General features: G+C 54.7%; 1 protein-coding gene across 1 annotated transcript in view; it reads right to left on the minus strand.

Annotated features, from left to right (window-relative positions):
- LOC311520072 (retinol dehydrogenase 13-like) overlaps window positions 1–12,314 on the minus strand; it is a 38,016-nt gene extending 25,702 nt beyond the window's left edge. Inside the window, exon 1 of the mRNA XM_084627321.1 lies at window positions 11,706–12,314. Coding sequence (XP_084483447.1) covers window positions 11,706–11,862 — 157 coding nt within the window. The 5' untranslated portion in view covers window positions 11,863–12,314. The remainder of the gene's footprint in view (window positions 1–11,705) is intronic.
- Window positions 12,315–13,068: the final 754 nt, after the last annotated feature.

Genomic DNA, 13,068 nt, shown 5'->3' on the forward strand with positions numbered 1-13,068 from the left:
CACACACAAGACCTTCCTTCTTTGCAGCATGTATGATTTACATTATAAGAGAAAAAGACTTATAACCCAATAATAAAATATCCCCTCTGCCCTTGTATTGTATGATTGTATTCATTACTGATCATTAAGAAATATCTTTTTAATAATCAAGACGTAACAGGTGCAGTTAGAGTTATAAAGGCCTGTTGGGATTTGCCCCTCAATGAACTGATGTGCGGGGGTGGGGGTGGGGCACGCAAGGTGGAAGTTTTGCCTAGGGCGCAAAATATCCTTCATCGGCCCTGATTCCTCATCAGACCCTTGTGCCCCCGACACACCTGCTCAGAGAGCCTCAGGTGCTCTGGGAAATGTGAAATGAGTGGGAGCGATGCAGAAACGGGGGGTTGGTCCAATGGCACTGCCTGGGTGAACCTGAGAAAGACACTTCATCTACTTTGGACCTCAGTTTCCCATCTGTACAATGACAAAAACAGCCCTGCCCTCCTTATGGGGGTTGAATCTATTAATGGTTGTGAGGCTCAGATTCCCCAGTGAGGAGGGCATTTACATTGGAGAGAGATCAGAGAAGCCATGAGAATGATTAAATGATTAGAAAACCTGCCTATAGTGACAGACTCAAGGAGCTCAAAGAGAAGGTTAAGGGGTGACTTAATTACAGTCTGTAGGTACCCGCACGGGGAGAGATTAATAAGACTGGGACTGTTCAGCTTGGGAAAGAGGAGACTAAGAGGGGATATGACTGAGGTCTATAAAATCATAACTGGGGTGGAGAAAGTAAATAAGGAAGTGTTATTTACTCCTTCTCATAACACAAGAACCAGGGGTCACCCAATGACATTAATAGACAGCAGGTTTAAAACAAACAAAAGGAAGTATTTCTTCACACAACACACAGTCTACTTGTGGAACTCCTTGCCAGAGGATGTTGTGAAGGCCAAAACCCTAACAGAGTTCAAAAAAGAACTGGGTAAGTTCATGGAGGATAGGTCCATCAATGGCTGTCATAGGCGCTCACTCCGTGGGTGCTCTGGGGCTGGGGTCCAACAGGGGCAGGGAGGGGGCGGAGTTGGGGCAGGGACTTTTGGGAAGGGGTTGGAATGGGGGTGGGAGGGGGTGGGGCAGGGGTGGAGTCAGGGCAGAGCCAGGGAGCAAAACTCATTGGTCCCAAGGAAGGAAAATCACTATAGCAACAGGGGGCCTTGCTATGAAACTTTGGGTTTGTCCTGCCAAGACTTCCCTGGAGCATCATGTCACGACCGACGGATCCCGGCTCCTCCCTACCCGCGATCAGCCTAGCTGGCCACTAGATTGATCCGGACTCTGGACTGGTAACTAGAACCTCGACTGGCAGGACAGTGTGTGTGGTGTGACTGAATGCATATGCTAATTGCTGTATCTTCAGTAAACGCAGCATATTGCCTTTTCCCCTGAAGCAAGGTCCTGTGTGCTCCTTATTTCTACACTACAAAGTTAAGTTGACTTAAGTTACGCCGACGTGCAGCCATTTCTGTAAGAAAACCGCGGTCGCATGCCACGCTATGCTCTTGCGTCAGTGCACTGTGGGTAGCTATCCCGCTGGCCGCAGGGTGCTTTGGGAAGGGTTTGCAATGCCTCATGGGGCAGCCACAGCATCAGAGGATGAAGGTTTCTCAGTCCCATTGTTCCATGGGCAGCCTACTGGATTGCCAGCCGCTTTTCAACTGCCCTGGTAACCTGCAGCCCAGCCATCTCTGTCAGGAAGCCTGGGCCCTGCACTGTGCTCAGAATTGTGCTGGGCGTTATCCGCACAAGGCTAAGCGGAGCCCAAGGGGAGGCTATCCAGCCGGAGATGCCTTGAGCAAGCATGGTAACCGTGAGCCACGGGGCGTGTGTTGCTGCGGTGTGCGGAGCCTGGCACTGTTCGTTTGCACCGAGCCAGGAACCTGTAACGATCGCTGTGTGCACCCGAAGAGCAACACGTTGTACGCCACTCTTCCCATCAGCCCTCCGTAACATCACCAAACCGACATCGCTGAACAGCAACAGGAGAAATGGGGGGGGAGTGTGTGTGCGTGTGAGAGAGAGACGGTGTGTGTTGGGGGGAGCGAGTGTGTCGGCACGCTGTCTCTTTAAATTCAGCCAGCAGCAACCAGGCCTGAGGTAGAAGCTAGTGCACAGACAGCTGGTGCCCCCCCGCCCCCTCACCTCCTCTCAGCAGCGACTGGTACACAGGGGAGGGGGGCACCCTGCAATCAGCCCCCTCCCCAGCTCTGCACAGCCCAGCCGTGTCTCTCCCCCTCCGGGCCACAGCAGCCCATCCTGCCTGCCTGCTGCTGTGGTCCTAGCGGGATTCTGCACTAATGCTCTGATTCCAAGATTCCCTCCGCATCCTCCCCACAGACCCAGGAGATTCCCCCCCACCCCCCGGCGTGCGCTGCCGGGCTCAGCGGGGGCAGTAGCTAGGGGAGCAATCAGCAGCAGCAGACCCGCCGACAGCAATTCTGAAAGGAGAGGGGCACCTGCCTATGCACGTGGATGCGGGGCAGCCGAGTTCACAACGGTCACGGTGGGCTTTGTGGGATACCTCCTGGAGGCCGGTTACAGCCATGTAACGAATGCACCCAGTGCCTACACTGACATTTCTCCATCGACTTTGCTGCAAAAAGCTCTCTGCCTCTTGGCAAGGTGGCTTGGTTTTGTCAGCCAGGCAGGAGAGTTTTGTCGACGGGAGGAGCATTGTAGCGCATACACCTCCACGGCTTTGTCGGCAAAAGCTGCCTTTTGTTCACAAACCTGTGCAGTGCAAGGCAAGGCCTAAGCCGACTGGAGAGCTCTCTGCCAGTGTGGGGTGGACGCCCCATCACACATACTCCCCCTCAGGACCGGTACCCTTGGGGAGGGGGGTGGGATTATCACCTCCCCTGTTTCCCACTCAGCTGGACCCACAGGGCATCCCTCTCCTGCCTTGTCCCTTTCAATAGGAAACAAACATTTCCTTTTGTGATGTTGCACACCTCTATATGATTTTATGAAAATATGCTAATGAGTGTGAATATAATGTAACTGGAATATGCTTCATGCAAAAGGTCTCTTTTGTATCTGAAACTAGAAATATGAAATATAACTCTGAGGGCCTACTGTAATTATGCCAAGCGTGGGCCATTAATGGTTTGGAATCTTGATGGTTCCCATTAACCAAGACAATTGACTGTAGATGGCTCTGTTTACTTGTAAGTCTTCCTGTGTACTGGCAGGTGGGTAATGAACTCTTACAGTGACATGTGATCTTGTCACCTGACCTGCAATCCATCTTTAATCTGGTGCTTTTCCATTTAGAAGGAGGGGTGGGAACCGAGAGGGACAAAGGATTCCCGCCTTGTGTAAAAGATATAAAAGGGGGTGGAACAGAACAAAGGGGACTGCAGTCATGAGAAATCACAGAATCATAGAATCATAGAATATCAGGGTTAGAAGGGACCCCAGAAGGTCATCTAGTCCAACCCCCTGCTCGAAGCAGGACCAATCCCCAACTAAATCGTCCCAGCCAGGGCTTTGTCAAGCCTGACCTTAAAAACCTCTAAGGAAGGAGATTCTACCACCTCCCTAGGTAACGCATTCCAGTGTTTCACCACCCTCCTAGTGAAAAAGTTTTCCCTAATATCCAATCTAAACCTCCCCCACTGCAACTTGAGACCATTACTCCTCGTTCTGTCATCTGCTACCATTGAGAACAGTCTAGAGCCATCCTCTTTGGAACCCCCTTTCAGGTAGTTGAAAGCAGCTATCAAATCCCCCCTCATTCTTCTCTTCTGAAGACTAAACAATCCCAGCTCCCTCAGCCTCTCCTCATAAGTCATGTGTTCTAGACCCCTAATCATTTTTGTTGCCCTTCGCTGGACTCTTTCCAATTTTTCCACATCCTCCTTGTAGTGTGGGGCCCAAAACTGGACACAGTACTCCAGATGAGGCCTCACTAATGTCGAATAGAGGGGGACGATCACGTCCCTTGATCTGCTCGCTATGCCCCTACTTATACATCCCAAAATGCCATTGACCTTCTTGGCAACAAGGGCACACTGCTGACTCCTATCCAGCTTCTCATCCACTGTCACCCCTAGGTCCTTTTCCGCAGAACTGCTGCCTAGCCATTCGGCCCCTAGTCTGTAGCGGTGCATGGGATTCTTCCGTCCTAAGTGCAGGACCCTGCACTTATCCTTATTGAACCTCATCAGATTTCTTTTGGCCCAATCCTCCAATTTGTCTAGGTCCCTCTGTATCCTATCCCTCCCCTCCAGCATATCTACCACTCCTCCCAGTTTAGTATCATCCGCAAATTTGCTGAGAGTGCAATCCACACCATCCTCCAGATCATTTATGAAGATATTGAACAAAACTGGCCCCAGGACCGACCCCTGGGGCACTCCACTTGACACCGGCTGCCAACTAGACATGGAGCCATTGATCACTACCCGTTGAGCCCGACAATCTAGCCAGCTTTCTACCCACCTTATAGTGCATTCATCCAGCCCATACTTCCTTAACTTGCTGATCCCCTAGTTACCACCTGAGCTGGAACACGGGCTGTACCAGGGGAAAGGACTGGGCCCAGACCAGGAAGGAGTCTAGCCTGTGACAGGTTTCAGAGTAGCAGCCGTGTTAGTCTGCATCCACAAAAAGAACAGGAATACTTGTGGCACCTTAGAGACTCACAAATTTATTTGAGCATAAGCTTTCGTGAGCTACAGCTCACTTCATCAGATGCATATCGGAGCTGTAGCTCACGAAAGCTCATGCTCAAATAAATTTGTGAGTCTCTAAGGTGCCACAAGTCCTCCTGTTCTTTTTGCAGTCTGTGAAAGAAACTTATTGAAACATCTCTGAGGGGGAGATTTTATCTGTATTCAGTTTTATTACTGTATTAGGCTTAGATTTGTGTGTTTTATGTTATTTTGCTTGGTAATTCACTTTGTTCTGTCTGTTACTACTTGGAACCACTTAAATCCTACTTTTTGTATTTAATAAGAATCGTTTTACTTAATTAACCCAGAATATGTATTCTGGCGGGCAGAGGAGGGGGCAAACACTGTGCATCTCTCTCTATCAGTGTTCTAGAGGGCGAACAATTTATGAGTTTAGCCTGTATAAGCTTTATACAGAGTAAAACGGATTTATTTGGGGTTTGGACCCCATTGGGAGTAGGGTATCTGAGTGCTGGAGACAAGAACACTTCTTAAGCTGTTTTCAGTTAAAGCCTGCAGGTTTTGGGGGACGTGGCTCAGACCGGGGTCTGTGTTTGCAGCAGGCATGAGCGTCTGGCACCACCAGGCAGGGCACTGAAGTCCCAGGCTGCCAGGGAACACAGGCTCAGAGGTAGTCCCAGCACATCAGGTGGCAGCTCCCAAGGGGGTTTCTGGGATCCAGGCCGTCATGCCTCTCTCCTCTCTGGTGTACCGGGTGTCTCTGGAACTCTCGATAACTACTGCCGCTGCACCATAATCTCCAGCAAGTGAAAGCTAATGTACTCAATGCTTTTTTTGCCTCTGTCTTCATGAACAAGGTCAGTTCCCAGACTGCTGCGCTGGGCATCACAACATGGGGAAGAGATAGTCAGCCCTCTGTGGAGAAAGAGGTGGTTAGGGACTATGTAGAAAAGCTGGACGTGCACAAGTCCATGGGGCCGGATGAGTTGCATCCGAGAGTGCTAAAGGACCTGGCGGCCGTGATTGCAGAGACCATTGGCCATTATCTTTGAAAACTCGTGGCGAACGGGGGAAGTCCCAGATGACTGGAAAAAGGCTAATGTAGTGCCCATCTTTAAAAAAGGGAAGAAGGAGGATCCTGGGAACTACAGACCAGTCAGCCTCACTTCAGTCCCCGGAAAAATCATGGAGCAGGTCCTCAAGGAATCAATCCTGAAGCACTTACATGAGAGGAAAGTGATCAGGAACAGTCAGCATGGATTCACCAAGGGAAGTTCATGCCTGACTAATCTAATCGCCTTCTATGATGAGATTACTGGTTCTGTAGATGAAGGGAAAGCAGTGGATGTATTGAATCTTGACTTTAGCAAAGCTTTTGACACGGTCTCCCATAGTATTCTTGTCAGCAAGTTAAAGAAGTATGGGCTGGATGAATGCACTATAAGGTGGGTAGAAAGTTGGCTAGATTGTCGGGCTCAACAGGTAGTCAATGGCTCCATGTCTAGTTGGCAGCCGGTATCAAGTGGAGTGCCCCAGGGGTCGGTCCTGGGGCCGGTTTTATTCAATATCTTCATAAATGATCTGGAGGATGGTGTGGATTGCACTCTCAGCAAATTTGCGGATGATACTAAACTGGGAGGCGTGGTAGATACGCTGGAGGGCAGGGATAGGATACAGAGGGTCCTAGACAAATTGGAGGATTGGGCCAAAAGAAATCTGATGAGGTTCAATAAGGATAAGTGCAGGGTCCTGCACTTAGGACGGAAGAACCCAATGCACAGCTACAGACTAGGGACCGAATGGCTAGGCAGCAGTTCTGCGGAAAAGGACCTAGGGGTGACAGTGGACGAGAAGCTGGAGATGAGTCTGCAGTGTGCCCTTGTTGCCAAGAAGGCCAATGGCATTTTGGGATGTATAAGTAGGGGCATAGCGAGCAGATCGAGGGACGTGATCGTCCCCCTCTATTCAACATTGGTGAGGCCTCATCTGGAGTACTGTGTCCAGTTTTGGGCCCCACACTACAAGAAGGATGTGGATAAATTGGAGAGAGTCCAGCGAAGGGCAACAAAAATGATTAGGGGTCTGGAACACATGAGTTATGAGGAGAGGCTGAGGGAACTAGGATTGTTTAGTCTTCAGAAGAGAAGAATGAGGGGGGATTTGATAGCTGCTTTCAACTACCTGAGAGGTGGTTCCAGAGAGGATGGTTCTAGACTATTCTCAGTGGTGGAAGAGGACAGGACAAGGAGTAATGGTCTCAAGTTGCAGTGGGGGAGGTTTAGGTTGGATATTAGGAAAAACTTTTTCACTAGGAGGGTGGTGAAACACTGGAATGCGTTGCCTAGGGAGGTGGTGGAATCTCCTTCCTTAGAAGTTTTTAAGGTCAGGCTTGACAAAGCCCTGGCTGGGATGATTTAATTGGGGATGGGTCCTGCTTTTGAGCAGGGGGTTGGACTAGATGACCTCCTGAGGTCCCTTCCAACCCTGATATTCTAGGATTCTCCCGCAGGTACCAGTTTGCCTCCCACCCTCTGTGCTGATTTTCTAGCACCTGCCTCAGCAGGGCCTGGATCCACTCTGGCTGCTTGTCTCTCCCCTTCTTTGGGGGTGACAAGTCTGGGAACAACAGCCTGGGAAGGTTTTGCTGCCTTCTTCAAAGAGTGCCTCTGCCCAAGGCAACTCCATAGTCTTTTCTCTTCCTACCACACCTCAGGGTTGCCTGTCCTGTGCCACACTCTTCCCTTCTGTCAGGGGTGACTGTGCGATATAATCTCTTTCCGTTCCCCTTCCTCTGGGCCAACTACCCGGTACTCAGTCCCCCACACCATCCCCTTACCTCTGGGCAACTGAATGCCCATGTTCTCCACCACCTTGTCACAGGGCGCAGCCCTCAGCACCAGACTGGTGCCCCCTCCTGGCAATGCTGGGCATTAGCTCCAGGCTGACACCCATGGTTTACACACCAGCACTCTGTCTCTGCTCCCGCCTATAGCTCCTCTCTCAGTTCCCAGGATCGCAGCATCCTCTTCTCGACTCAGCTCGCCACCTGGGTTGTCATCTGTGTTTCCCCTTCTGGGTGAGATATCTCTGTCAAACAGTCCAGCCACTTCCCCATTGGCAAGTGGAGGGGGACCCAGGCTTTGTTGTCAGACACCACTGGTGTGGTGCTCTGCTCTTGTTTGATGATGATAACAGTCAGCTGCATGCGTGTGCTCCCTCTGTGTGCTGCCCCGGCTCTGCGCAGATAGCTGACCCAGCAGACCCCGAGAGAACCCCCAGAGTCCACAGACTCTGGTAAGGTATGAAGGCACCCGGCCAGATTTATTGTCCAACGAAGCCCAGTGATAGTTCCTATAGACTCTACCAGACATATTACGAATATGTGCCCCCTGGCAACGGACACAGCTCAGTCAGGGGCGGGACGCTCCACTGCCCCCTCGGCTGGACAAAGACATCCACTCAGGGATGTATTCTTATACCCAGGTGCAAACAAGTTACACATCACTCCTGATGCATTGAGGTACACCCCTCTACGCATTAGGGTGCTGCCTTTCACAAAACAACTCTACCATATTACCTTCCTGCCCCTGTCCTGAGGATAGGTCAGCCTCTTCCTGTTATCTGGTACTACCCCATTCCCCACAGAGCGTTCGGTACCATCTTGGCACGTGGTCCCATAACTAGTGCCCAGGACCTTGTTGGGATGTGTATTTTTGCAACATCAGCCCTCTTCTTGCCAGATTCTGGGAGCAGGGCCTGCCTCTGGCTCACAGTTTAACTTTGCTTTATGTTAGCAAAGTCTTGACCATTGCTTTAGTTCAGGCCTCCAGCCTCATACCAGGCCTCCGATGCAAGAGTTTCAGGGCCTCATCTTACTACAGGGCCCACCCACTACTCTGGGTCCCAGCCCAGGGACCCTGTAGCTAGCAACCTCCAGCTGCACCTCAAATTCCTTTCACTGCTGCTATGTCTCCCTGGGCCCCTTCCCCATGGCCACAGCACCTTCTTTGCCCTCACCTAAGGGAACTCAGCTGCTCAGTCCCAGGAGCCAGCCACTGTCCTGTCCATTCTCAGCCCTTCAGGGGCACAGTCCTTAATCCCCAGGCTCCCAGCAGCCACTGACCCTGCTCTGCCCTGCAGCTCCCTTTTATATAGACCAGCTGGGCCTGATTGGCTGTTCCTCACAGCCCCTCTCCTACTGGCTGCTATCTACGCAGCCTCCCTCTGCTCTGTTAACCCCTTGCATGTCAGCGTGGGGCAGATGCTCCATCACATAACCGATTCAGACTTTTATGTCTCTTTACTTGTATTCTCGTCAATCTATCCTTGTGTAGCTAATACACGTCTTTTCTCTAAACCAGTATGTTTGAACTGAGGTGTTTGGGAAGCTCCATTTGGGCTGACAGGGTTGGAGCACATCATTGTCCCTGATGAACGGCTGGCGTTTCTAGGAGCTCGTGTTGAGCGGGAGGGGGCTGGGCCGTGCCAGACACAGGTTGCTGGGGGTGTCTGGGCCTGGGCAGTAGCTGGTGTTGCCCCGCAGTGTAATGTACGAGCGGCTGCCTGCGGCTGCAGACACACTACCTGGGAGTAACTCCCATGCCGTTCGCCAGCCCAGATTCCCCAGGCAGCGGGTGCAAACCTTGTGGAGCATCCCTGTTCCAGTCAGAGAGCAGGTTTCTCAGGCTCCCTGTGTCAGCTGGGAAGAGGTTAAAGCCAAACCCCGAGAAGCCTCGCTCGTCACCCCGATCAGCACATTCCCCTGGGGCTCAGCGCCGGCTTGGCTGCCTGGCTGAGAGCCTGGCTGCAGTTAGAGCAGGGCCCTGTCCCGTGCACTGAGGGCCTTGGTGCTGGGGCTGGAGCGTACAGCCATGCCCCCGCCTGGAGTTCAGAGCCCTGTGCAGGTGCTGCTGGGCTAGGCCGTGGCTTTGGCAAGACAGTCGTTAACCGCAGGGAAAGCCGAGCAAAGGTATTAACACATTGGTGCCCGGAGGGGGCGGAAATCAGCAAATAGCTTCCCTTCTGGTGGCATCGGGGCTCTGAGGCTAACGTCAGGCTGGAGAGGAGCAGGGGAAATTGAGGATTACAGAGGATTGGAACAGGCAGCTAAGGAGTGAGAGGCCCCCCGCCCTCTGTGAGCCGTCTAGCCCTTCCCCGCCCAAATCCTCTATAAGCCATCCAGCCCTTCCCTCCGAACCGCCTGTGAGCCGTCCAGCCCTTCCCCCCCAAGCCCTCTATGAGCCATCCAGCCCTTCACCCCCAAGCCCTCTATGAGCCGTCCAGCCCTTCCTCCCCGTGAGCCGTCCAGCCCTTCCTCCCTGTGAGCAGTCCAGACCTTCCCCCCCAAGCCCTCTATGAGCCATCCAGCCCTTCACCCCCAAGCCCTCTATGAGCCGTCCAGCCCTTCCTCCCCGTGAGCCGTCCAGCCCTTCCTCCCTGTGAGCCGTCCAGCCTTTCCCCTCCCAAGCCCCCTGTGAGCAGTCCAGACCTTCCCCTCCACAAGCCCTCTGTGAGCCGTCCAGCCCTTCACCCCCAGCCTTCTGTGAGCCGTCCAGCCCTTCCCCACCTGCCCAAGCCCTCTGTGAGCCGTCCAGCCCTTCCCCCCCGTGAGCCGTCCAGCCCTTCCGCGCCCAAGCCCCCTGTGAGCCGTCCAGCCCTTCCCCTCCACAAGCCCTCTGTGAGCTGTCCAGCCCTTCCCCCCGAGCCCCCTGTGAGCCGTCCAACCCTTCCTCTCCACAAGCCCTCTGTGAGCCGTCCAGCCCTTCCCCCCAGCCCTCTGTGTCCAGCCCTTCCCCTCCACAAGCCCTCTATGAGCCGTCCAGCCCTTCCCCCCAAACCCCTGTGAGCCATCCACCCTTCCCCCTCTGTGAGCCGTCCAGCCCTTCCCCCCCCGTGAGCCGTCCAGCCCTTCCCCCCCAGCCCTCTGTGAGCTGTCCAGCCCTTCCCCTCCACAAGCCCTCTAAGAGCCGTCCAGCCCTTCCCCCCCAGACCCTGTGAGCTGTCCAGCCCTTCCCCCCCAAGCCCTCTATGAGCCGTCCAGCCCTTCCCCCCCAGCCCCCTGTGAGCCGTCCAGCCCTTCCCCCTGCCCACCAATGCCACAGTATGAACCAGCTGCAGTCCCCTCCTGAGCTCAGCCCTGGCCTGCTCACCAGCCCCACTGCAGCCTCTTTCCTCTGAAACTCCACCTGCCGGGAGAGGAAGTTCTCCCAGGCTGCACTCAGGCAGGCAGGGCCCTGAGGGGACTGGAGGCAGAAGCAGCCCCTGCATGCTCATGTACATCCATACTCATGCACACGCACCCACACACATCCACACACATGCACACGCATGCCCTCCCTGCACTGCTTATTTACATTTCTCTTTTAAGCCACTGATTCTCCCCCAAGCTGGATCCCTACGTTCCCCTCACACGGCATTGCTGCATTAATCCGTCCCTTAGTAAGGCTGTAAAACCCCCTCCCTGCCTGGCTCACGCTGGCAGGAATAGGGGTCCCGTTTCCTCTCTGTGAGCCCAGCCATGAGAGGGCACCACAGCACACTCCCCCCCGCGGGGCATGTTTCCATCTGGTCTCCCCCTCCTCACAGGCCCAGGGGAGCGGGGCTTTGGAGTCGCAAGGCAGGGGCCCCCCAGCCACCGTCTTCCCCTCTCCCTGCCTGATGGCTGGCTGGGCTGGCCTGGTTCCACTGCGGACAGGGGGTGCCAGGGGAGAGGGATGTATGGAGAGGCTGGCGCCTCCAGCCACTGCCAGTGACCAGCACTAAGAATCCTAGAATCCTAGAATCTCAGGGTTGGAAGGGACCTCAGGAGGTCACCTAGTCCCACCCCCTGCTCAAAAGCAGGACCCATACCCAATTTTTGCTCCACATCCCTAAATGGCCCCTTCAAGGATTGAACTCACAACCCTGCGTTTAGCAGGCCAATGCTCAAACCGCTGAGCTATCCCTCCCCCCAAAGCACTGGCCAGCCCCCCGTCCCGCTGCCCCCATGGCAGCAGCCCTGCCCCAGGTGGCTGGGGCCAGACTCACCGCAGTTGGCTCCGGTGACAATGGCTGTCTTGCCTGTCAGGTCAGTGGGAGACATGCGGGGGTGCCAGGAGCCCTTTCTCCTGGCTCGGAGGAGGAGGGCCAGCACCAACACACACGTAGCCCAGCCCAGGTGGCTGCTGAAGCAGGAGATCTCCATAGCAGGCTGCAAAGCTCAACTCCTCTGGGATGATCAGCGTGGTGAGTTCCCAGGGAGGCTGGCATCAGGAGCAGGGACCCCACCCACACGCCACACCGCAGGCTGCACCCCACGCTCCCTCCGGGTCTGAGCTTCTGCCACACCCCCAGCTGCCTCTGCCAAGAGGAATGTCAGCTGCTACACAGGGAGGGGCAAATGGCAGGCTGGGATGGAAGCCGAGTACACACTGCCTGGCTGCAATGCCTGACCACACAAGCCTCCCTCCTGTGATAATCACTCGCAGTGAGGGGCCCGTGGTTTCCCACTGGGGTTGATTTCCAGCTGGGTCAACTCCCGTGCCCCTGTTGGGGAGCCACAGGGCCCCCAGCACTTCCCCCTGGGGCGATTCCCAGCTGGCTCAACCCCCGTCGGGGAGCCATGGACCCTGGCCCTTCCCCCCCGGGACGATTCCCAGCTGGCTCAACCCCTGTCGGGGAGCCACGGAGCCCGGCCCTTTCCTTTGGGGCAATTCCAGGACAGATCCACCCCATGGGGGAGCCAGAGGGACCCCAGCCCTCCCCCCTGCCTCCGGGGCAATTCCCAGCCAGCTCAACCCCCATCAGGGCCCCTGGCCCTTCTGCAGCAGGGATCCATCTGGCCTGGTCTCCTGACTCTGACACCAGCCAGTCCCAGCCCTTCAGTCTGTGACTCTTTTGCCAGGCGGAGTCAGCAGCAACAAGGGTCAGGTTCAATCTCCAGGGGCCCCTCTTAACCATACAACACAGAACCGGCTCCGTTGCAGGCTGCCCATGACCCCTGCACTCAATACGAAAGTGATCTGTAGCCCAACGCCAGCCGACGGCGATCAGCAGACAGCTGTGTTCAGAAGGGAATACCTAGGCAGCACACATGGGTTTAAGCAAATACGGCCTGGTTCTGAAGCCTTGTCCCCCAGCTCATCACTAGGTGCCAAGGGAGAGCTCACTCACACCCTGCTTTCACAGGGAAGGGAGAAAAACCCATAATGGACAATTCCAGACTAAGCTGTCACAGGTGAGGTGGCCCTATGGGACTTTGGGGCTCAGCCAGCCCCATGCCAGCCTCAGCCCACTGTCTCAGGCAGAGGGGATGAATGCAGGACCCCATGGTGGGAGCATGTGATTCAGAACCAGGCCTGCTGGGGTTGGGGGGAGGAGGGCAGCCTGAGCTCAGCCTGGGGCGGGGCCC

The sequence above is a fragment of the Lepidochelys olivacea genome (assembly GCF_965140295.1).
Source record: "Lepidochelys olivacea isolate rLepOli2 genome assembly, chromosome: 4".
Lineage (NCBI taxonomy): Eukaryota > Metazoa > Chordata > Testudines > Cheloniidae > Lepidochelys > Lepidochelys olivacea.